This window comes from Chinchilla lanigera, unplaced genomic scaffold (genome assembly GCF_000276665.1).
Source record: "Chinchilla lanigera isolate Chin_1 unplaced genomic scaffold, ChiLan1.0 scaffold00113, whole genome shotgun sequence".
In the NCBI taxonomy this organism is placed as follows: domain Eukaryota; kingdom Metazoa; phylum Chordata; class Mammalia; order Rodentia; family Chinchillidae; genus Chinchilla; species Chinchilla lanigera.
Genome location: NW_004955514.1, coordinates 2,638,010 through 2,663,129, shown reverse-complemented (window position 1 = coordinate 2,663,129; position 25,120 = coordinate 2,638,010). Strand labels below are relative to the sequence as shown.

At 52.4% G+C, this 25,120-nt stretch overlaps 1 protein-coding gene and 1 long non-coding RNA gene across 12 annotated transcripts in view; one reads left to right on the top strand and one right to left on the bottom strand.

Moving 5' to 3' along the window:
* The window catches only part of Acox3 (acyl-CoA oxidase 3, pristanoyl), a 36,951-nt gene extending 27,323 nt beyond the window's left edge, over positions 1 to 9,628 (bottom strand). For 3 of the 10 annotated variants that reach the window (XR_001231765.1, XR_001231764.1, XM_013506792.1), the window contains exons 1-6: positions 8,920 to 9,188; positions 6,842 to 6,986; positions 6,367 to 6,588; positions 5,121 to 5,195; positions 4,600 to 4,689; positions 3,282 to 3,425 (exon numbers count right to left, since the gene is read on the bottom strand). Coding sequence is in view for 8 of the 10 variants with exons in the window: in XM_013506792.1 (XP_013362246.1) it covers positions 3,282 to 3,425; positions 4,600 to 4,689; positions 5,121 to 5,195; positions 6,367 to 6,588; positions 6,842 to 6,986; positions 8,920 to 8,966 (723 nt within the window). In the remaining 2 variants the exon portion in view is untranslated. Of the gene's footprint in view, positions 1 to 3,281; positions 3,426 to 4,599; positions 4,690 to 5,120; positions 5,196 to 6,366; positions 6,589 to 6,841; positions 6,987 to 8,919; positions 9,200 to 9,302 lie in introns of those variants that run through there. The other 7 variants (XM_013506789.1, XM_013506791.1, XM_013506790.1 and 4 more) reach the window with 7 other exon arrangements.
* A 27-nt stretch (positions 9,629 to 9,655) lies between these two features.
* Positions 9,656 to 16,332, top strand: LOC106147058. 2 transcript variants are annotated; one of them, XR_001231767.1, is made up of 5 exons: positions 9,656 to 9,765; positions 9,911 to 10,018; positions 10,107 to 11,094; positions 11,376 to 11,535; positions 14,109 to 16,332. It is a non-coding gene; the product is annotated as an uncharacterized LOC106147058 (long non-coding RNA). The 2 variants fall into 2 exon arrangements; XR_001231766.1 differs by having other exon boundaries at positions 14,028 to 16,332.
* Positions 16,333 to 25,120: the final 8,788 nt, after the last annotated feature.

The following is a 25,120-nucleotide window of genomic DNA, read 5'->3' as shown; positions in this document are numbered from 1 at the left end:
ACAGCAGTGAAACAGCCCTGCCTTGCAGCCTCAGAGCTGAGCGGCATGACTTCCCGTGGTCGTAAGCCCCACCGTGCTGCTCTAACATGGCACCCAAGGCAGGGTTGTGGTGAGAGGTGACATTGCCCACAGGGCACCAGACGCCCTGTCCAGACCTCAGACACAAGACTCCTGCAGGACGCTAACAAAATGTCACCACAGCCACGCCCGCACACGTTGAGGGGGAGACAGCGAAGTGTCTGTGCTGAGACTCCGCGCCCGCAGAGGGAACGCACGTGTGTAACGAAAGCAGGCAGACCCAGCAGGTGGCCGGTCCCACCATACAAGCCCCACAGAGAGGACTCAGGGTTCTTTCTACGAGACCCCAGTCACAGAGGACCCACCAGCCCTCCCTACCAGGCACAAGGCCGGCGTCTGCACACGCTCCTGTTGTTCTAGGGGAACAGCTGCACCCAGTGGGGGAGGCCAGGGCTGTGGCCACCACTCCAACGGGCACGGGCACGCCCACCACAGAGCAGGGCCCAGCTCACGGCGCCCACGGAGCCCCCAGCGCCAAGGTGGGCAACTGGCCTCACAGAAATATCCAGGGCTGGGGTGCAGCTCCCGCCAGAGCTTGTGCTGAGCACGAGGAGGCCTTGGGCTCCAACCCCAGCATGAAAGGAACAGAGAGACAGAAAGGGGAGAGGGGAGAGGGGGAAAGACAGAAGACAGACAGAGAAACAGACCGACCGAGCTGATCTCATTTGGAATTTACCTGTTCACACAAGTCATTAATTTTTGTTTATTTTGTGAAATAATCATCCAACTCAATTTATTTAAAAACTGAAAAAGGGTTAAAATCCAAACCTCAGGCATCTTTTCCCTTTTCTGAAGTCTTCTGAAGCGGCTCAGTAAAGACTCACATGCATCTTTAGGACCTTTTGAAATAAATCCATTGAAAACAACAACAAAGGCAAGGTAGAGAGAAGGTGCCACCGTTTGAAACTTAAATGGCCCAAGGGCCACGTGTCTAAGGTGGGTCAGCAGCCTGGACTGCTCCTGGGAGTGGGGAACTTCGGCGCCTTCAAGGGAGAAGTGGGGGGTCCTCCCAGCCCATTCCGGTCTCCATCACTCACCTCCCAGCCCCCATGGGGAGCAGCTTTGCTCCCAAGTGCTCCCCGCCACCTCAGGCCCACATGGATGGGACCAAGAGACCACAGACTGAAGCTCTGAAGCCGCCGGCCCAAACAAACCTTTCCTCCTTGAGAGTGACTATCTGATGTTTTCCTACAGCCACGGAAAGATGATCCACACAGAGGGAAAACACACACACAGGGGACGCTTGTCATCGAACAGAGAATAACACAAGCCTTCAGGGTCTTATATAAATATAAGATTAAAGGCAGATTATAAATACCCTGGTAATTCCTACATCAAGGAGTGAATTCTACAGCTAGAAATGGAAGTAACTACTTAGTGTGACCCATATCCAAAAAGCATTTCCAGCCAGCATTTCCATGATGCACACGCCTGTAATCCCAGCACTCGGCAGGCTGAGGCAGGACAATTGATGTGAGTTCCAGGCCAGCCTGGGCTACTTAGTGAGTTTAAGGCCAGCCTAGACTACACAGTGAGACCCTGCCTCAAAAAAAAAAAAAAAAAAAAGCATTTCCATCTCACATTTCCTGTCACCCTTAGGAGTCTGAGGTCCTAAATGCACTCAGCACCCTGTGACAGACCCAGCCCCTCCGTCCTCACAAGGACAGGAATGTCTCCTGGTTCTGGTCAGGCAGTGTCCTGGATCACCGGATTCCTTCTGTTATGGCTGATACACTGTGTCAACTGGAGGAGTCTAGAAGCTTAACAAAGTAACTCAGCAGTTCTACATCCTGGGTAAGGACTTGCCCTCATCACTGTACGATGTTCATTGTGTCAACCTGAGTTAGAAGGTTAATGCATGACTCAGCAGGGGGCCAGGGCCCTTACTTTGTATTCACCTGAGCCTGTGCAAGAGGAGGGCACCGAGCTGGTACGGGCGTGGAGTGATAGCGGGCATACCCTGATAGCCGGCATACCCTGATAGCTGGCATACGCTGATAGCTAGCATACAATATAAGGGGGAAAAGAGGCTCGCTTCCCACCTCACTTTTTGCTCTCGCTGCTTTTGCCGTCTTGTGCCACCTTGAACTGTTGTCCCTGTGCCCCGCCACCCCGCCTTGGAGCCAGCTGATTATGGACTGAAACCTCCACAAACTGTGAGCTAAATAAACCTTTCCTTCCTTAATTCTGGGCATCAGGTGTTCTGTCTCAGCAAGGAGAGAAAAGTAACCAAGACACGCTCCCTCGCTCCCACACCATCGGCTCCAGCGTGAGGACCCGCAGTGCCAGGGCACACTGAGAGCTTTGCGGGGTGACGTGACCCTGGGGAGCAGTTTCGGCATCACTCAGGAAACAGCCTCAAGTGCTGCGGCCCCGTGGTCTGCAACAGTGGCCCCCAAGCTTCTGGGCACCAGGGGTAGGTTTTGTGGGACACAGTTTCTCCACGGAGGGGAGGGGAGGGGGCGGCTTTGGGGTGATCCGAAGGAGCTGCAACCTAAAACCCTCGCATGCTCAGTTCACGGTCGGCTCAGCCGGCTCTCAAGGTCCCGGCCTTGGACTCTGAGAACCTAATGCCCGGTGATCTGACAGACGCGGGACTCAGGTGAAGGGGTGGATGAAGCCTCCGCTGCTCACCCACAGTGCACCCCCTGCTGCGAGGCCTGGGGCTCGGTGACCCCTGGTATAATGGTTTTGTCTCGATGTCCCCCAAAGCCTCATGCGCTCAGAGGTGGGGCTTTGGGGCGGGGCCAGGATCATGAGGGAGCGACGCTCTGATCTTAGTCCACTGGTGCGTTTATAGCTAGGTGTGATGTCGGGAGGTGAAGCCTGGCTGGAGGCGGGGTCACTGGGGGCGTGGCCTGGAAGGGTCTATCTCCCTCCCTCCCCCTGCTCTCCACTTCCCGGTTCCATGCCTTGAGCTGATTCTCCTCCTGCCCACGTCCCCCTGCTCTGGAGCCAGCTACTATGAAATGAAACCTCCACAAACCCTGAGCCAAGATAAACCTCTCCTCCCTTAATCCATGGGCGTTGGATACTGTGTTTCAGCAGCGAGGAAGCGGTTGAGACACTGGTCTCAGTCCCTTTCAGAATTCGAGAAGAAACAGAGTTCTGTAGTGGGACACTTCCACAAGGAGCCCCCTCGGGGCCACACCCGCGCTCACAGAAACCACACACGTGGCCTCGGGTGACCCACCCCCGCCTACCTGTACCACGAAGGAGTGCAGCCCGTGGCACTGGCCGTCCGGCGTGTACAGCTGTGCGAACACCACGCTGTGGGTCGCCGTCTTGCCCATGTTGCCCACCCAGAACTTGGCAGCTTCGAAATCGGGGGAATGGATGACGAACTCCTGTGGGAGGGAAGTCGGGGTGATCGCCAAGGGAGACTTGGGGAGAAGGGCATTTCCCTTCCCGGGGATCCAGTGTTCTGGGCTCAAAATCCCAGAGGCCAGAGTCAAGGTGCACCGCGCCTGCTCCTCCTGGCGCTGCGCAGGGGCCCTGTTTTGAAACAGATCATACTCCGGGGGGCCCTTCTCCAGAAAGTGACGATGAATTTTCAAGCAATAAAACCTGTGTAAAACACGCTGCCTGCTGGAGAACACTCCCAGACGGTACCTGCTGTCACACGTCACCTCAGACAGGCTGTCCCTGCTGAACACTTTTTCTTTTTCCTTCCCGCTGTGTGCTTTACATAGCAGACCTGTGCTGTGCTATTCCCACCACGGCAGCAGAGTCACGGCCAGACACTGGACTCCCACTCGCTACCTGGGCTCAAGGCCACCTTCAGAGCAGGGACCCAGCAGGTGCCTTCTGTCCCGTGATCAGCGGCCCTGAGTGGACCCACCTGCTGTCCCTCTGATCTCCACCTAGGCACCGGGTATCGGGAGGAGGCTGGTGAAAGGGCAGCACGGGGCACCGTCCCCTGGACCCCGTCAGTCTGGCCCTCCACCTGGGCACCGTAGGGGTCATGGGCACCATGGGGAGGGGAGGGAGCCACGGAGCGAGGAAACAGGATTCAGACAGAATCCCGAGGCTCAGGAATTGAGCAGCAGCCATGGGGGCCTGCATGGGGCAGCTCCCCTCAGCCAGCTCTGACCAGGCCTGGGTCCCCACAGCAGCTGGTGTCCCCGCACGGGGGGCCCTTGTCCCTGCTCTGGCAAGGCTACACTTCGTGTGCCCATCCCATGCTCCCCTCACACACAAAATTCACAGAGGCAAGCGCTCCTCCCACACCCCAGCATGACACATGATCTCAGAGCTTTTTTTTCGGTTTCCTTGAGATAGGGTTTCACTATGTAGTCCAGCCTGGCCTTGAACTCACTATGTGGACCTATCTGGCCTCAAACTTGTGGTGAGCCTCCTGCCTTCGCCTCCCTGCTGGGATCACCCCGTGCCACCACGCCCAGCTCCAGAGCATCTCTTACAAGCAACACTTGTGCATTTGGGCCTCTGTGTTCCTAACTGTCCCCTGCAGCATCGCATCTGCTCCCTCCCAGGCCCCACCCTGCGGAAGGTGACACCTACCTCCGTGGCGGGGTCATAGTGTGCAGTCGTTCGGATGGCCTGGATGTTGCTCCCGTGACTCAATTCAGTCAGAGCAAAACAGCCGAAGATCTAGACATGGAAGCACGAAGCCATGAGCAGCGAGAGGCCCCTGGGAGGCTCCCGCAGGGACCCGCCACCGTCTTCCCTGGAGGGCCACATGGCATCCTGCACCCCAGCCTCCCGCCCCACTTAACCAGACGCTGGCTTCCCTGTGTCACCTGAAATGCCAGATGCCACCTTTGCCCATGAGGCAGCAGGTAGCCCAGGGCACAGCGCCCTCTCTAGGCTGTGGATGGCAAGGACTGACCAGGAGGAGGGAGAAATAGGGCTGGGTTTACACAACCTGTCCCAGACCCAAGAGGCAGTGTGCCTGCCCAAGGTCTGACGGCACTGGCTGACAGCGCAGGCTCCCAGTGACCCTCTCCTGCCACCAGCCTTCCCACATACCCGGGCAGACAGGGAAGAGGATTGAGCCCTCTGCTTACCAGGCCAGGACCTACCTCCATGTTCCAGACCTTTTCAATATACTTGTGATGCCGTTCAGAGCCGAGGCTCTGAAGAACCGATCCAAAAACCTGAAAACACAGCACTGTCAGGTACACGGGTGGGCGTGAAGGGCGCCACTGCTCTGAGCTGCACAGCTGACTCACACCTCAGCCCCCACCACATGTCCCCCACCACATGCCCCCACTCTGCCACACTGCCCCGGGGAGGAGGAAGTAAGCCCAAGGCCCAGGCTCACGAGGCTCATCCACCCAGGGCTCCCGGCAGGGTAAGACCTGGCCCCGGGCCAGGCAGTTGCCACCAGCTACACAGTGTCACCTCCACCTGAAGACACCTGAGAGACAGCCCCAGGGCCCGAGGGTGGCCGATGACAGGAGGCGGGGTGGAGAGGGGAGACAGCCACCACGCCACACAAGACATGTGCGGGTGAGGGCCACAGCACGGCCCGGCTGTCTCCAGGAGGACGAAGGGAAGGAAGGAAACCACTTCCTTCCTTGGCTCTACTCTCCCTTCCCCATCGGTCGTCACACAGCCAAAGATATAACGCACAGTACTGTACGGGCTGATCGAAGAATGTGGTATGTTTAATTTTTTAAAAGTTATTATTGTAAAAGATACATTCCATGAATCCCCTCAGAGTCCTCCCCCTCGCTTCAAACACATGCATCCCACTCTTCTCAGCCCTTTCTGCAGCAGCTCTGGAGTCCTCTTTCCTGAGTGTCTTTACCCATCCAACCGAAAGGCGGCTCGTAAAGACATGACACTGCATCCTCATCACCTTCGTCACCGGATCTGGCGCCGCGTGACTTCCGGCTGTTCCTCCATTCAGGACAGGGAGGCAGCCACAACGGCACAGCTAAAGACACTCCGGAAAGAGGACTCCAGAGCTGCTGCAGAAGGTGGCAAGAATGACGGGAGGCGTGTGTTTGAAGCACAGGAGAATGTTTTGAGGGTGATTAACGGCAACGTGTCTCCTACAGTAGAAATTTTTAAAATTTAAATATTCCCCTATTTGGATCACACCACATTTATATACACGCAAAAGGAAAAAGGCCCAAGGCACCTCCTCCTGCAGGACCTTCAATTTCACAGCACTGTACTGTATTCAAGAACTTCGGTGTGTGAATGCACACATGTGGCCGGAAAGGCTGGACTTCTTAGTAAATGCTGACTTGACTTCAGCAAACAGCAGCTGCCCTGTACAAGCGTGACTCCGCATGGCCCCTGTGAATGCGGACTCACCATCAGGTGGAGGGATAACTTGACGGTCACCGACCAGTCATATGCACCCAGGCAGTACATCAGGGCCTGGCTCTGGTTCAGGTTGTCCAAGCCGAAGAAGCCATACTCAAAGACCCGCTTGCACCGGAGGAAGCTCAGCTCACGGTACTTCTCCAGGGACAGATCCGCCCCACGGGAGCCAGCAAAGAGCGGGTCCTTCTCCAAAGTCGAGAAGACGGCCTTCTGAAAATGCAGGAGACAGGACAGCTAGTCGGAGGGCAGGATGGAATGTCCCCCTCAAGGCCACACGCGGCCTGGGACATAGTCTGACATTCCTGTCTTCTTGGCACTTTGGGCTCCCATGGTGTTCTGGGACAAGCCTCATCTCACCAAGCAGAGAAGGCCAGGGAAGTCACATAGCTCCAGGGATGTAACCCCATTTCTGCCCACAAACTGAAGTTCCCCCATCACAGGTGCTGCAGTCCCTAGGCCTCACCTTGAAGCGGATCGTGTCCTCGCCCTCCCAGAAGAGCTGCAGCTCCCTGGGGCTGAAGGATGCTCGCACTCGGTAGGCATCAAGGGGTCCCTGGGGGGGATCTGACCACAGGACATCATCACTTCTTCCCGGTGTGGGCGCCATCCTGCACAGAGAACACACCTGAGCAATGTGTCCCACATCACCCCCCTCACACACACACCTAGCTTTATGTTGCACCCGCACCCACAGAAAAGCAAGCCTGAGCCCTGAAGACAGCCAGACAACCTGTGCTGGGTGCTGGATTCCAAAGGAAAAAGTGAGGTGACCTGGCCTTGTTTCCACTCTAGCTGGCAGAGGATGGCAGGGGTGCAAGGGAGAGTGAGAACAGCCCTGGGGCCTGAGCCTGCAGGTCAGCAGCAAAACCCAAACCCCGGGTGAGGACAGCGTCCAGGTCCAGAGTGCACTGGGGCTTTATCTCCCGTTGACACAGCCTTACCCAAGGACACTCTGACCCCAAGTGAACCAGGAAGCTCCCCATGGAGCTCAGAGCCCATGGCCCGGGGACCTTCCCCACTGGAGCCTCCTACAGCTAAGCACAGAAGTACATGATGTCCCCACCCACAAGGACACAGGCCATCTGCCTCAGAACCTTCGACCACAGGCTTCTGTCCTGGTCTCTACTCAACATGTAGACATCTAGACCAGAGAAAGGTTCTGGAATTTTCTGCATGGCTCGGACCCTTCTCCAATAGCCTTAGCTAATCACAGCCCTGAGGGCAGCAGCTATGGATCTAGGCCTACAGGAAGCCAGGAGAGCTAGGTTCAGGCCTGGAGGCGCAGAGTAACTCAATTCCTTCCACACGACCGCTGAAATAAGTCTAGGGATGGACCCTGCTTGTGACAGTCACAGTGAAGCTTCTGAGACGAGAGGGACAAGAGGGAGTGTGGCTGTCCGAGTGCCAGGGACCCGGCCTGTGTGGCCCTCCCAGTCACTGTGAGCCAAGTATTGTGGTCTCTATGACACAGAGCAACAGAGGTTCAGAGGAGTCCCCAATTTCCAGCTGTGAAGGGGCACAGAAGGGCCTGGAGCCCAAGAGAAATCAGCCCAAGACAGCTTCTGGAGCAACTCAGGACATGGGAAGGGCAGCACAAGCTAAGCAGAAAGCAAGTGGAAGGAAGAACGCAGTAGAAGATGAGACCCAGACCCAATGGAATAGGATTTTTTTTTGGTACCAGGAATGGAACTCAGGACCTTGCACTTGCCAGGCGGGCACTTATGACACTGAGCTATATCCCTGGCCCGACCCAATGGGATAGAAAAGAGAACAGCAGAGAAAACCCAGCGGATATAAAAGCTGGTTCTCTGACAAGACTGACAAACTTTTACCCATACTAACCCCATGAGAAAGAGAAAAACTCAGATTCCGAATCAGAAATCAAAGAGGGGACAGTAGGCCTGATCTTAAGGGAACAGAAAGCAGTACAGAGGGACCCCACGACCCATGGAGCAGAGCTCATCTCCTCCCCACCCAGCCTTCCTCCCGCAGGCCCAGCTCTGCACTGCACGGGGCCCAAGAGTATATTCAGCATATACACCTGTCATCCCGGAACCCCCCTCGCCCTTAGGCCCATAACCAAATGAACCATCAGCCCCCCCCCACTGTGTCCCCTTAAGGCCTATGAACCTTGCATTTCTCTCTTCCCCTTTAAGCCTACTGTGGTGCCCCCCAGTTGCTGAGGAACTACTGCCTGTGGGCAATTGGGTGGAGGAGTGAGGGAACCTCAACCTGGCACCTGAGCAGCCCAAGGATTACCGATGTTCTTTTTCCAGGTGAGACGCTCAAGCTGCTTGGGGTGGAGTCACCTGCCCAAGATCCTGCCACAGGTACCGGGCACAGCTCCCTATGGTACCCATGTCACCCGAGGAAACCAACAGTCCTGCATCATGGCACAGTGGTTTCGAACAAGACCAAAACGCCAGACTGTCTTGGCTTAAATCCCATTACATTACAACTCCAGCTGGGTGACCTTACCAAGCCTGTCCTCGGGTAACCAGGCAAAGCGGTCTTGTACACACTGTGCCTCAGACTACTTACAGCAGGCTCTTGGACAGTTCCTGGCGGAAGCGATGGTTTAGAATCATTACTCTGTGAAAGCTGCTGCTAGTCTCACCCTCTGGTAAAACTATGAGAGGCTATGGTTGGGGTCCGAGCTCCTGCCTGGGGTCCCAGACCAGACCAAAATGGAGTCACTCTCTCTAAGTGCTTCGTGGTGAAACTGAAACGGGAAAGGAGCCGCAAGGTGCCCGCCAGCCCACTTTTCCTGCAAACTGGAGGTCCCAGTCTACCTGGTTTCTTGCTTTGCTTTACTCTTTGCAAAAGAGCAACCTGACATCACCTGACCTTCACCAATCGGCTTCTTCTCTAAGTTGTGCCCGCCTTCCCACCTTAAAGTCCCGCTGTACTCCCCCCGCCCGGACCTGCAACTACACTTCAAATCTGTCTGGAGACCTCTCCGCGGCGGAGAGACGATTGTCCCCTGCCAGTCGCCGTAGGCAGCAGCTGCCGGGTGACCTCGGGGACGGAGTCCAGGCTGCTCCCACGCCCTGCAGGGCCTCCTTCCCGCGTCTGGCCCGCGCACGGATCTCTGCACCTGAGTCCCCTCGCGTGGGACCTCACTCAGGCTCGGTTCCCAGGCTCAGTTCCCAGGCTCGGTCCCCGGGATCGCGGGGTAGGCACTCCTCTGCAGATGCAGCGACTCAAGACCAGACCCAGTCCAATGTGTGGCCCCGCCCCTCAGGCCACCCGGGGGCGTGGTCAGACGCCCGACGCCATCACGTCGCTCCGCCTCCGTCCTCTCCCGCCCCGAAGGGGGCGTGGCTTTCTGACGGCGTCCCTCATCTCCCAGGAAACGCAGGTCTGGTCTGATCTTGGACTTAGAGGGTAAGTGGTGTAGTTATCTCTCTGCGGGTGACCCTCTGCGTGCAATGGTTGATCTTACGCTACAGTTTCTCCTCATCAATCGGAAGGAAGTCCTTCAGGGGACTTCCCTGCACAGGAATCTCTAGGATAGTTATTTGATTTGCAGATTCCTGGGCCCACTCCAGAGCTGACCAATGGGCGTTTTCGAGTCGGCAAGCACGTCTAAGTGCTCACTGCTGTTTGGAAACCACGGACCTGTACGGGTCCCCAGAGGGTGAGTAGACATGATCTTCCCTGGCCCCACAGCAGTGACCAACTCGACATCCAGGCGCTACTGGCTAGTCTTTGTTTCTGTCTCACAGGCCTCAGTCCTGGGTCTGGGGATCCGCGCCGCATTTGACTGCCTGCACTGGGCTCTCAAGGCCTATATGGAGTGTGGGGGTGCGGGTCCAAGCTAAGTTGTACACAGCGCCTGGAATTTACAGAAGGAACCAACTGGGCTTGGCAACTTCCCACATCCAAAAATCTCCACCCCACAGAAGTCATCCTCAGAACACCCCATCTAATGGGAACTGGAAGATGAGTAGCACAGCTATGGGGAGGAGAACGTAAGTTCAGGTGCGGAGATGTGTCGAGCGGAAGATGTGGGCAGCACGTGTGGATGGCCGTGTCAGCCGCTGTGTGGAAATGCTGCCTCCTGCTCCACAACGCCTTCTTCATTCCATGAGAGCAGGTCCTTCCCAGCAATCACCAAGTGCCAGTGGGACTTGCCCACTGAGAAGCAGAAGGGAGGGAACCGAGGGCAACCCAGGGCCCTACTAACTGGTCGCACGCAACAGTCTGGGCAGCATTTCCAGCGGGGGCTGTGGTGTGGCTGCAAGGGGTCCCAGAGTAGGTAAGAGCGCCCAGGGTGGCTGGAGGACCAAATACATGCTACTGTTGCTCACATTAGGGGTACTGTGAGAGCAACAAAATACGCATTCACTACAGAACAGCCACCTCCTCTAGGTACAACCTCTGCCCAAGCCATGAATGCTGTCAAGTTGGTCCACGTTTTCTTGACATTAGGAAAACATCATTCCACCTGGAAACCTGCGCCTAAAATGAGTGGCAGAGAGAGCAGCTCTCCAAAACAAAGATTTTATTTGGAAATGACAGGAGACCGTGATCCCTGATCCGAATGCTGTGGTGGGCCATGGTGGACAAGGGTATTTAAACAGAAAACAAGAAAGATCACGTCAGGTGTTTGGAAGTGCTTAGTCGGGCATGGTGGACATGCCTGTAATCCCAGCACTCACGAAGCTGAGGCAGGAGGATGGTTGCGAGTTCAAGACCAGCCTGGGCTACAAGGTGAGCTCAAGGTCAGCCTGAACTGCATAGCGAAACCATCTCAAAAAGACAAAAAAGACAAAAAAAAGGAAATGCTTGTCCTTGATTGCCAGGATAAATAAAGGAAATGCCCTCTGAGGCTGAGAGCAGTTATGAATATAGTTATCCTTGGGTGTTTTTGTGCAAGGTTACAATTTTTTGCTGAGTCTTTTGTGATAGTTCTTGTTACCAAAACACATGAGAACCACCCCCTGTGGCCTCCAGACTCTGGTTTGTCCAGGTTTAACATCAGTATTTCACAGCTTTCAGGAAATCATTCCAGTCCACCGCAGGAGAGGGGGAGACAGGACACTTTCTAAGCAGACCCGGGAGGGCAAGCCAGAGACGGCCTTGTAGCCACTGGAGAGAAACAGGAGGACTGGTATGCTGCTGTGGCACTGGAATGGGAGGATGGGAAGCAAGGTGAGTGAACTTTGTTACTGGTTCTCTTTGGGACAGGATGCCATCACGAAGCCTACTTAGATAAAAAGAGTACAAGAACAAGAGTAGAAGAGGGGCTGGGGATTTAGCTCAACGGCATAGCGCCTGCCTGGCAAGCGCAAGGTCGTGAGTTCAATTCCTGGTACCGGAAAAAAAAAAAAAAGAGTACAAGAACTTGTCCCCAGGCTTGGGAATGCCACAGGTTCACACACACACACACACACACACACACACACACACACACACACACACAGTCTGTGTCTATCTCTACCTCTTCCTCCACACCTCAGGTCAGGCTGTGATCCACTTCAGCCCCTTTCTATCACTTCACTGACTTTCCTCGTGGCTGGGTTTAAGGCAGTTGTTCCCAGCTCTGACCCTGGCTTGACTTCATTACCTTTTTTTGAGACAGGGCTCACTGTGTGTTCAGGAACGCCTTGGATTCACTAGATAGTCCAGGCTGGCCTTGAACTCATGGCAATCCTCCTGCCTCAGGCTCCAAAGTGCTAGTATTACAAGTGTCCGCCACCATGCCTGGCTTGCGGCCTGACTTTAGAACCACTTTCTGGCATTTACCTGTCTGTCCTGGACCTCTACACCCCAACCTATTGTCCCTTGGGCCCTAAGACAGTGTTTAGCCTGTCTGATAGGCAACAGCACTGAGCACATCCAGATAAATCAGGTGGAGCTGGAGGCCTACAGGACAGCAGTGTGGCAGACACATGGAAAGCTGTCTCATTTACTGTGGTTTTTTTTGGGGGTTGGGGGGGCTGGTGCGGGGAATTGAACTCAGGACCTTGCGCTTGCCAGGCGGGCACTATACCACTGAGCTATATCCCCAGCCCCTTCTTACTTACTCTGGCTGTGTTGCTGGGACCAACATGGAGATGACACTGAGATCAGCCAAAAGGGTCTCACTTTCCAGGACAAGAAAGAGTTTGGTTTTGTCCGATATTGTTGGCTACTTCCTGGTAGAACTGCCAGGAGCTGAGGTAGAGCAGCTCTTTGGGTGACTCAGTGGACAGCGAGATGGCTGTCCTCCAGTGCAGCCTTGCCAGCAGACCCCCCCCTTAGACACCTGTCCCCATTCATCGCACCACCCTGCTGGTTCACCAGTTCCCTGCTGGGTGTCAGCCCTCAGCCCCCTTGGCCATCCCTGGTAACTGCAGCCTCTGAACACACTGTTAAAACCAAGTTTCCTCCCATGCTCTGGCCATTTGTCCCCCTCTGTCCCTTCCTAATTCTCTCCCCTTACCTCCGCCTCTGTCACTGGCTCAGGACTCACAAGAGAACAGAGTCACCAATCACTGGCCCAGGAATGGGCTGTGGAGATTCAGCACCAAGCACGGCTCTGTGAGAATTGTGCCACGGCCACCACCACACGGTGCCACCTCCTTCCCCTAGTGACATATCCAGGGCTGTGCAGCGGGGAATGGCACTGGATAGGAGCCATGGAATAACAAATGTGGTTCTGTACGAGATGCACATCCAAAAGACTGAACCTTTGGTCTTCAAGGTGAAGATCATGCTGTAAATCAATGGGAAAAGATTTCTTCACTCCAAAGTTGGCGCATTCAACCCAAAGGGTTTGTCAGCCTGAAAAGAAACCTGGACAGGCAGGCACGTGGGCTTATCTGGGACTAGCAGGAGACTTCAGTTGAGATACAGGTTCTGTGATATGGGCCAAAGGGAGCCTGGAGCCAAAGGGAGATTTGTAAGCAGAAAGAGAAAGCCTCATAAGCTGTTTGGTCAGAAAATTGTTCAGTACCTGGTATTCCCTGCTGGGTTTGCCTTTAGCTCCCTGGTGAAGACGGAGTTTTTTGTACAAACTGCTTAGCTGGAACATGAAGTTTTGAGTAAGTGCCTTGTGATAGCCCTGTCAGCACAGGCTGTTCCTGTGGGAATATCTTTTTTTTTTCCCTTTGGTCTTTTTGAGACTGGGTCTCACTATGCAGTTCAGGCTGGCCTTGAGCTCATTTTGTAGTCCAGACTGGTCTCAAACTCACAACGATCCTCCTGCCTCAGCCTCCCGAGCAGTGGGATTACAGGAGTGCGCCATCATGCCCAGCCTGTGGGAATATCTTGCAAGGAGGCCTCCTCCAGGTACTGCTGCCTGAGTGTGCCCTCCATGACCTCCAGAGTCCACACTGTTGGGCTCAGACATGAGTGATTTCATGTTGATTCACAGGCTAAAGGAGCCTCATTGTTGGGTGAGAGTTCTGGCTGCAGCTGCTGTGGGCTGAAGGCCCGAGTTCAGATCAGTGTGACAGGCTGGTATTTAGGACTCACAGGGCACAGAAGGCTCCCAGGTGGAGGCTCAGCCCCACCCAGAGCCTCCAGCACTTAGATGCTGAGAACCCAGTGTGGAGGGGCTCGGGGAACTCTGGCAGAGTCTCTCCCCAGCTCAGTCTAACACCAGAGCCAGTGCTGGTCTCAAGTGCCTGCTTGAATTCGAATGTGCTTTTGTTAAATAGATGAAATTCCCTGTACACTGATCAGCTTCCAGCTGCACTGGCTACACTGCAAATACTTGGTAACCACAAGCATCTTCTTAGACCATGCAGACGGAACAGTTCCAGCCTGCCAGCAAGTCCTACAGAACGGTGCTATCCACAGACCCCAAAAGCTGCCTGCAGGAGACCAGAATGTGTGGCTCCGAGGCATGCATGCGTGGCATACTTTGAGCTGGTTTCTCTCAGAGCATGTAGAAGCAGCTCTGCAGAGATGTCTCCGTAAAAGAAAGTGGTATCTGCAAAGGAAACTTCCCATTCATGAAGCACCTGTGTCAGGTGAGATGGCTCCATTCAACACTGGCCTCCTGAGACTTTCTCAGTGCAAAGAAGACAGGCTGGTCATGACGCCACCCTCCCGTCACTTGCTGTGCCCCAGCCTGCCCCAAACCTCTCTTCTTTGCCATAGCGCTGCACACTACATAATCTTTCATCTTTTGAACCTTCTCCGACTGCGTGAACATCTGTAATTAAATGTGGATCTTCTCCTGTTCATCAGCAGAGTGTCCATTCACTTCCTAGACTGGACGAAACCTCAGAGGGGAGAGGGAAAGTTTTCTGCACTCTGCAAGACTGTTCCGGGGAGAGCATCGGAACCATGGACTAAGCCTGGATCTTGGTGGCTTCCTCCCCAGCCCGGCAGCCTCTGGCTGGAGGCTACTTCTCTCCACAGAGAGAGATTCCTGGGCCCTCTGCTCTCCCCACAACCCTCCTGCCACACTCCCTGATCTTGCCCACGTTTGCATCCAGTGATTTTACACATTTCCTGGATACCAAAGAATATGGTGGGGGTGGTGATATACTAGTCTGCTTCCCCAACCTAATGGAACGGAACCAGAGACTTCAAACATGGTAATTCGGAGAAAACATGGCAGCAATACATGGACGGCCTTGGGGCAGTCTGGTCTGTGGCAGGGAAGCCCTGCCTGAAGAAGGGACATTTCTGCTGCCTCCTGAGTGAAGACCCCAGAGTGTACATTGCAGAGAAGCAACACTCAGAAGGCAGCCTCAGGGGCAGTGAGCTTGGCATCCGAGGAGCAGAAAGACCATTTGCAGGCGGGGCAAGATGGTTGGGAAATAGGGTGCAAAGGCAGGCGGGAGCCGGGCCCCGAGGGGTGCTGGAGGTGGGAGCGGTAGGCAGGCCGAGTGGACTCAGTTCAGCTGGGGGTTTCCCACAGGGAACCGACGTGTCTCTGTGCAAGTGCATAAGCCCATACCCGGGTGTGGGGTCACATGCCTGTAATTTCAGGCCTCGCTGTGAGTTTGGGGCCAGCCTGAGCGAGATAGCAAGAACCTGTCTCCAAACAACGGCCACAACAAAAAAAGCCCACACCAAACTGGACGCTTCCGCTTTTCCCCAAACATGGGCTCCGGCATTTATGACTCTGCACTCCAAAGCCCTGATCCTGCATGACTGTTTGGGATTGGGGTCCCCCCTTCCTCTGTCTGTCTCCCTTTCTGTCTCCCTCTCCCACTCCTCTCCTATGCCCATGAGACATGCAGCAGAGAAGCAGCGGGTAACTTAGTCACTTCCAGGACACAGTGAAGCCTTGGGCCAGGAAGGATCCACGGCATGCGATCCCAGAACCCAGAAAACTGGAGGCTTTGGAGGACTCGAGCCCACATCTACCTGAAGCAGCATCTGCTTGTGTGTGGGGAAGTCATGGTGCACACCTGCCTCACGCGGCTGTGATAGTGGACATTACACACCCAGCTGAATGCGGAAGCAAAAGCCCTTTGCATCCTGAGGTCAACTGAAATGAGCAAGAATGCCCAACCCACCCCCAGTGCCCAAATCAGTGAAGCCTGGCTGGTGAGCCCCAGGTCTTAGTGAAAACCTTGCCTTCCATGGAGGTGAATACCAACAAATACATGCAGAGAGGGGGCGACCTTTGCAGACAGCAGAATGACTGAGTTTGTCCCAAGAACGGCTGTACCCTTGCACACTACTTTGTTTCGCCCTTTTCCTACTTGTACAGTCAGGTCTCCTGAAGTCAGGACACCCTTGGAAACCTTCTTTAGAAAGTTATTTCTCTTGCTCTTCTCAGAACACCTCTGGGTCTGGCTCATGGCCTGGGACGCTGTCGGAGAAGAGCACAGTACCTGGCCATTGCTTCGTGGGTGAAAGGGGTGAGAGGGCAATGGGACACACACTGGGCATCTCAGCCAGTGATGGGACAGAGAGTTGTCACTGCTTTGTTCATTGTCATGAATTCTGTTCGTGCCTTCTTTGTTCCTCTTTCTGCTAAATAAAGATATTCATACATAACAGGCATAGAAATGCAGAGCGGAGCAGGACTGGAGTCTCGGCTGTCTTAGGTACTTTTTTTGTTGCTGAGACAAAATACCCAATGCCCAAAATTAAAGAAGAGAAGGTTTATTTAGCTTACAGTTTGTGGAGGTTTTACTCCATAATCAGCTGGCTCCAAGGCAGGGTGGCAGGGCAGAGGGGCAACAGTTCAAGGCAGTACAAGACAGCAAATGCAGCGAAAACAAAAAGGGGGGAAGCAAGCCTCTCTTCCTCCCTTATGTTGTATGCAGGCCATCTGCCCACGCCCACACCATCTATGTCCTCCTCCTGCACAGGCTCAGGATGAATACCAAAAAACATCCTAGAGCAGGAAAGGCATGTCCTCTTCAACCCAGGATGTAGAGCTGCCGAGTCACTTAGCCAAGCCTCCAGACTCCTCAAGTTCACACGATGTATCAACCATAACACAGGTCTTGGGTTCTTGGCCCTATTAAATGGTTTGTAAGTAGATAAGGGTCTAAAATTGGCCCAACTCTTAGGTCTCCAAGAGATGATCATTGTCACTAGTTTCACATATTTTTTCCTAGTGTTCCTTCCCACTAGCTGGGGAGTAAACCAAGAGCCTTTGCACTGAGCTGCATCCCCAGCCTTTTTTACTTTTTGGGGCCGTGTTTTGCTACGTTGCCCAGGCTGGGCTTGAACTTTCGGTTTTCCTGCCTCCGCCCCCAGTAGTGCTGGGCTTCACAAGTGTATGTCAACTCCTTTCCTAGCTTCTGTGCCAAATATGACCTTGTCTGGTGCTACACATGCAAATAGCCTGTGACACTCCACAACCTGCTCATAATCTATAAGCAGCTGTCCTGGGTAAGAAACGGTAGGTGCTCTAACAGTCACACAGGTCTTTATGAACCTCTGCCACAGGTTACCTAGACTGGGTCCCAGGTTTTTGTACTTATGAATAATAAGGCTTGGGTGTGGTGGTGACACAGGAAAATAAAAACTCCCAACCTGAATGATATCTGGGATGAGTCTGTGTTCTCTAAAACTGAAGAATGAATTTTAGGAACAATGGAGGTTAAGAGCAGCATATATTTATTGAGGGAAAGAAAAGAAAGCTTCTGCCCAAGAGAGGGACAGAAGCGGGGCCTGAGTGGGTTACCCAAGACTCTGTCTTTTAAGGGAATTTATAGAGCAAAACCATGAGGGGAGGCAGGTCCAAGGTAAGGGAAAAATGGACAAAACTATGGTCAGCCAATAAGAATTATTCAGGTTGTAATGGGTTACCCTGAACACAGAACCGAGACCAGAATCCAAATTGGAATTTTAAGAGCCTTTATTAGCCGGGCCAGCGGCTGTCAGTCTGTTCTCCACACAGGGAGATGCTGAGCAGCCCCAAACCGAAGAAAGTTTGAGCTTCTAAGCCTGAAACCACATCCTGGTTGGTGCAGGGGAACAATTGCTTTTTCGCAAGGGCAGAAAAGCAGAACCTATCGGCTCCAGCAAGCAGGTGTTGCAAAGTTCAGAACCTTCTTAGACACATACACTGTTTTCAAACTAAACTAACAATCAAGCCCAGTTTCTGTTTCTTGGGTCAAACTGACATTTTTTCCTCCACCCAATAGCTCAGTAATTTTTAGCCTTTATGTGTTTACCAATTATGTGTTCACCACATTCCCCACTGGTTTTCTGGGGGAACCAAATCGTTGTTTCCTCAGTTTCTTCCTATATCTCAGCTCACATATTATATTGGGAACACAATACCATTAGTTTGACAGCTTGCACTCGGTCCTGTACATAACAAACTAGACAGTTGATGACGCAGGGTTCTACAGTTAGGGTTAACAGTAAGAGGATCAAGGGCCCAGCCAAGGCGGTCAGTAGGGTGGTCAACCATGGGGACATAGAGAACAATCCCGTATACCAATTAGACTGGGATCTGTTTTTGATCATCTCTATCCTGTAGGCGCTTCCTCAATTGGCTTAGGCTGCTCTGTTCTTCTGGCTCTGGTCTCAGGTGTCGGAAGAGAGAATGAGTTGCCTGCAGTGAAGACTGAAGTGCCTGTAAGGACTTAACAAGCTCTTGGTTAAAGATTGACATGAGCATTTCTTCCCTGAGCTTCGGGAAAAGAGGTGGGGCTCGACCGTACATTGCCTCAAAGGGTGTGATCCCTTGAACATAGGGAGTACAAAGGGCCCTCAAGAGGGCAAAAGGAAGGAGACTCACCCAGTTTTCGCCAGCTTCTAACCCTATCTTGGCAATAGCCTCCTTTAAAGTTCAGTTCATCCCTTCTACCTGGCCAGAACTTTGTGGCCAATAGGCACAGTGTAACTTCCAATTAATGTGTAAAGCCTGTGAAACAAGTTTTGTAATCTGGGCTATAAAAACGAGACCGTTATCAGACCCCAGAGCTAAGGGAAGACCAAATCGCGGGACTATCTCAGGTAGGAGTTTTTTAACAACTATCAAGGCAGACTCAGAACGTGTGGTGAAGGCTTCTGGCCATCTTGTGAAAGTGTCCACCAGTACTAGCAGATACCTGAGTCTGTTTGGTCCAGATTTCATCTCCGTGAAATCTACTTCCCAATGTTCCCCAGGTGATGTACCTCTGGCTCAATGGTGGATCTGTGGTAGACTTCTTTTTGGATTTACCTGAGCGTACTGTGGCACCTGTGACTTACGTCCTTGGCCAGTTGGTTTAGTTTTGGAATGAAATATGATTTTCTCAACAGTTCAGACCATTTATTTCCTCCCAAGTGAGTACTGTGGTGAAGTAAATATACCAGTTCATGGCCAAGTGCCTCAGGGAGGAGGATCCGGGAGTCTGGCAATTTTTGCCAACCGGTAGAAGCTGGGGAGGACCGAAGACTTTGTGCCAACTGGAGGTCTGAATCTGAATAAAATGGTTTGTCTAGAATCCAGGGTGGCAGAACAGGCAGGATCTCTAGTGGCCCCACTGGTTTTCTTGCCACTTCTCGGGCTGTAGAATCCACCAGGGTATTTCCTCAGGCCACCGGGGAGTCATCCTTTTGGTGTCCTCGACAGTGTATAACCGCTACTTGTCGAGGCAACAAGACTGCAGCCAATAAGTCTAAAATTTCTGGAGTGTTTTTAATCTTTTGTCCTCCCATGGTTAGGAGTCCCCTTTCTTGATATATGGCCCCATGTACATGAAGGGTGGCAAAGGCATATCTACTATCAGTGTAGATGTTTAGTCTTCTATTTTTCCCCCATCTCAGGACTTGGGTCAGCACTATCAGTTCAGCCCGCTGGGCTGAGGTTCCATGACCCAAGGCTTGTGCCCAGATCACTTCCTTTTCAGTGACCACAGCCGCCCCCGCATACCTGACTCCATCCTGGACATAGCTGCTCCCATACTGGCAGCAGTGGAGTGTCCCATGCTGACTTGCAAGGCACCAGTATGCCCTCCTTTTTGAGTCTTTGGATGTGAACACTGATCCCCAGTCATGCCTGTAAGCTTAATGGTTACTGACGGACATAGGAGTTGCCCCTGGTACTAGAGATACCACAATGGGGGGTTGATGAATTGTCAACCCAGGGGGGTTGTTTTTTGCCCAGACCCCAGGAATCTCTGTCTTCCAGGCTGAAAGCAGGACATCAGAACTAGGTTGGGGTTCCTCCTCAGTTAGCAATAAATGTTCCTCTGTCAGGGGACACATGCAAAGAATCATTGGGGGCCGGGGGTCAAATTCAGGTTTAGCAGCAAAGGTTATTTGGGTAGAGTCCTCCCCAAAGGAAATCTGAGCCTGTAACTTATGAAGCAAGTCCCAGCCGATCAAAGGGTAGGGGCATTCAGGCATGACAAGAAAGGAATGAGTCATCTGTTTAGTCCCCAGATTTCCAATTCTAGTTTTGGTGCAAGGGTACAATTTAGTATTCCCCGTGGCCCCTTGGATGTGGGTCTTTGTTTCTGACAGGGGGCCCACAGGTTGCTGTAAACCCGAATAGGTGGCCCCTGTGTCCACTAGAAAATCGACCAGCTGGCCCCCTACTTGTAGAGTTACTCCGGGCTCCCCAGGGCCGAGAGAAGAGCCCTGACTCCCTCAGTCCGTTTCAGGAGTGGCTGTCAGAACTCAGCTCTTACTTTCCTTTTGTTTTTGCTTCGGGCATTCATTTTTCCAGTGTCCTTCCTCCTTGCAATAGGCACACTGATTTTTACTGAGGGCTGACCTCTTCTGTTTAGTCTGGGGGCTCAGGGCCTTTATAGTTGTCAGTCCATCTTTTTCTCCCATTGCTATGAGGACCTTGGCCATACGTTTATTCAGTTTTCTCGGATCTTCTCTATTGTTAAATACCTTTTGTGTTATTTCTACCAACTCTGTTAATGCTTTTCCCTCAAATCCTTCCATCCTTTGGAGTTTCTTTCTGATATCTGGGGCTGATTGAGACATGAAGGCAATATTTATGGCCCTTCAGTTCTCAGGAGCCTTGGGATCTATAGGAGTATAGATCCGGTAGGCCTCTTGGAGGCGTTCGAGGAAGGCAGCAGGAGACTCCTCAGATCCCTGAGTAACCTCAGTGACTTTAGATAAATTAGTAGGCTTTCTAGCTGCTGCCCTCATAGCCCCTAAAAGAAGCTGGCGATACCCATCGAGAGCCTCCTTACCTTGATTTGAGCTGGGGTCCCAAGCGGGTCGAGTCAGAGGGAAAACATATTCTTGTCAGTTCGGGTCTGAGGTGGGCTGTCCATCTGGTCCCAGGACCAGTTTTCAGCCCAAACCTCCAATTCTTTCTGAGGTGAAGAGAGTTTGTAACAACTGTTGACAATCATCCCAAGTCGGCTGGTGAGTGAAGAAAACAGACTCCAAAAGCGAAATAAGCCCCTGGGGATTCTGGCTAAAGGACGGGTTCTGGTTTTTCCAATTGTAGAGGTCGCTAGTAGAGAAAGGGACATAAATCATAAAGGGGCGGGAGGAGTCCTCCTTCATCTCCCGGAGGGGTAGAAGGGGAGCGGGCGCAGAGGAGAGGGTCGACGAGGGGGCTGAGAGGGGGGCTGGTGAGAAAAAGGATGACCACTTTGGGTATGAGAAGGGCTAAGGGGTGAGGTGATAGAATCCGGGGAGATAGGAGCAGAGGGATAGGGAGGTGGATGGGCTAGGCGAGGATAGAGGGCAGGGGATTCGGGGTCAGGAGGGAGGACAGGCCTTTTCGGAAGTGCCTGAGAGGACTTCTTAGCCGCGGGGCTCGCCACAGCTACGGTGGTTGCCCTGTTGCTGGTGCGGCAGTGTGGCTTGGACTGGCAAGTCTTGACCCACGTAGGCAGATCCTGGACCAAATCTAGCCAAGCCTGAATGTAAGGAATCTGGTCAGGGTGTCCAGGATTGTCAAGGACGACCTTGTGGACCTGGTAAACAAGCGAGAGGTTAAAAGAGGTCTCCGGAGGCCAGGAAATTCCTGGAAAAGAGGGCCACTCTAATTCACAGAAGATCCGGAGTTTGCCAGGGGACACAGAGTCCCCATAGTCAGCAGCTCATTGCCTGAAATCCTGAAAATGATTAAGAATACACTGCAAAGGCGACATGGAAGCAGAAGCGGACTGACCCATATTTAAACTGACACAAACAAAGGCTGACACAAACAGACAAGTTACCAGAAAACCAGATGCCACCAGCCACTGAGGTGGACTAGGGCTGTGTCTCTGAGGCCTTAATGTTGCATCCAACTCCTCAAGAGACTCCCGAGGGGCACCCCAATAAACAGAATGTATCTTACCGGTAAGAATCCTGACGGCTCGTTCTGAATGAAAGAATTTAGTCTTTGAAACCAAACATCTTCTCGGGGCAGAGGAAGGTCTCTCTGAGATTCCCCTGAGAAGAGATAGCCTCAAAGAACTCTTCGTTCTTTATTTAATCCCAGTAATGGGATCCCGGACGGGCCCCCAAATGTAATGGGTTACCCTGAACACAGAACCGAGACCAGAATCCAAATTGGAATTTTAAGAGCCTTTATTAGCCGGGCCAGCGGCTGTCAGTCTGTTCTCCACACAGGGAGATGCTGAGCAGCCCCGAACCGAAGAAAGTTTGAGCTTCTAAGCCTGGAAACCACATCCTGGTTGGCGCAGGGGAACAATTGCTTTTTCGCAAGGGCAGAAAAGCGGAACCTATCGGCTCCAGCAAGCAGGTGTTGCAAAGTTCAGAACCTTCTTAGACACATACACTGTTTTCAAACTAAACTAACACTCAAGCCCAGTTTCTCTTTCTTGGGTCAAACTGACATTTTTCCCTCCACCCAATAGCTCAGTAACTTTTAGCCTTTATGTGTTTACCAATTATGTGTTCACCACAAGGTAACATTGATTAAATTGGGATCAGATGGGGAAGCAAGTCATGTGGCAAGCCCGCATGAATACAGAACAGGGGCTTTTCCTATAAAGGACTGAGTCAATGACTCTTCAAGGTGATCGCTACCTATTTAGAATGTCAATCCCTGATGTCCATCCCTAGGGAGGTATGTAGGAGCATTTGTTTAATCCTTTGTCTTGAGGTCTGGCCCACAGCAGATACGTATCTTTCATGTTGGCTCCTTCGAGGGCCTGGCCCTGTCTGACTGCCTATAATATTTCTATCTAACTCAGCTGCCTATGACAGTGGTACACACTTGTAATCCCAGCATCTGGGAGGCTGATGCAGGATAAGCACTGGGAGTTGCAGTCCACCCTCATTACGTAGTGAGACCCTGTCTCAAAAGAACAGCACAAAGAGCATAGTGGTGGATTTACGGTGGGTTCTCCTGTGTGTGCCTTTCATAGTGTACCCATGTGACAGCAAAGTGTGGCCTTGAACCACTGCTCAGCCTCTGCTGTGGGCGGTGAGCACCAAAGGAGGCGGTACAGTTTGTTAAAAAAAAGTTATTTCTCTTCAACTCACTTGTCTCCCAGTCTTAACACAGTTGGAGACCACCACAGGGACAGAGGATAAACTCCTGAGATCTTAACCTGTTCCTACTTAAAAACATTTTTGTTTTCTTCGGAGGCAGTAAGAACTTGAGAGCTACTTTTGCTAAAAGAAAAAAATCAACTCCACTTGTCCCTACAAATGCCCAATGGCTAATTAAAAGAACAAAGCTAGACCTGCCTTTTGTATCCGGCCTCTTTACTAAAACTTTGAAGCCAGGTGTTGTGGTGCATGCTAGTGATCCCAGCACTCAGGAAGCTGAAGCAGGAGCATCTCTGGATGTTCGAGGCCAGTCTAGGATACATGGGGATACCATCTCAAAAATCCAAAACATAAACAGACTTTGGGTCAAATCCTTGCTCAGGTCTGCATACAGGCATGTTAATCATTAGGGAGTGTCTGTCTATAAGTTGGCAATAGTACAAGTTTCATTAGTCCTAAATTTATATAATTGGTCTCATTCACCCTTCAAGACTGAGGATATCCAGATAAGAAATTTGCAGGGACATTCAACTTCCAGTGGGCACCCAGAAGTCTTCAGTCATTGTCCTAAGCCTGCAATCACCTTGGATTCTGGCAGAGTCTTCGCCTCAGCCAATCCATTAATAGCTGGCCTCGTTCCTTGGTTAAGGGGCCAGTCTGATCTTCATCAGAGCTGAGCCCCTTTAGCTTCTCAAGCTGAAGTCCTTTCCTCATTTTCTCCTTTCTTGCTCTGTCTAATCACCCTGTGCTTCTCACTAGTGTCCTGAAATGCTTATCTCAAGACCCTGCTGCGGCCAAGTTGAGGTGGTTACCTCCTTTTTAGGGAAAACTTCTTCAGATCCTGTCCAGCAACGTTAAGATTTATAATACTTGTTAATGTCTTGATTGCCCCACACAGACCAAACACCTTTGAACAGTGTTGGAAGTGAATTGTGCCAAGAGATGATGTCCTAACCGTATGTAGCACCTGTGATCTTATTTGGAGATAAGAGCTTTGCAGATGTCCACAAACCAGGTCAGGGATTTGGGGGCAGTCCCCTTGACCTCTGCCCCACATTGCTGCCAAGTGTTAGGACAAATGGAAAAGCAGGGGTACAAGCTCAACAGGACAGGTTTATTTCAGAACAAACCTGAGAGGGACTGCTCTGGCATTAGAGACGAGACCAGCAGTTCTTGTACAGGCTATGAGGTCTTTATGGGGTCATGGGCATAAAGGGGGGTGTGCTGTGGAAGGTAAAAGTCACAGTGAGACTTTTGAAGGGGACAGTTCAGTACAAAAGAGTTGTGGCTGTCCACTCTGGACGGGGCCTGAGGATGTATAAGGAGTTGTGGGTTTGTCAAGAGCAGGGCTGAAAAACGATTCTGAGTTACAGGGTGTGGCTGGGCCTTTTCCATCTGTGACAAAACATCTGCAGCGGGTGTACAGGCATAGCAGGGGGAAGGGATTGAACTGGTCTCTGCTTCCAGCAGGATGGCAGTGGTCAGATCCCTTCAGAGTTAAAATGAGTTTATCCTGACTGTGATGGCCCTGATATCCCATGAAGGGCATCCTTATGAGAAGAGTAAAGGAGACTCAGGAAGCAGAGGAGACCATGACGCAACCATGGAGGTGGAGATCAGAACAAACCCAACACAAGCCAAGGGGCACCAAGGATCCCTGATGACCACAGACACTAGGTTTGGAACAAGGGACAGATTCTTCCTCAGAGCTTCAGAGCTATGAGAGTATGTGACTGCCTTGTGGTAATCTGTCACAGAAGCCCTAGTAATCTAACAGACTATTAAAAAAAAAAAGTGGATTAATGACAGAAGGGGCTGGATGAGCAGGTGTCCGGGAAGCTGTACCACTCAGCCATCTTTTACTGCATTTATTTCCAGCGTGGTCTGTGCTCTCCACTCTGATAAAATAGCC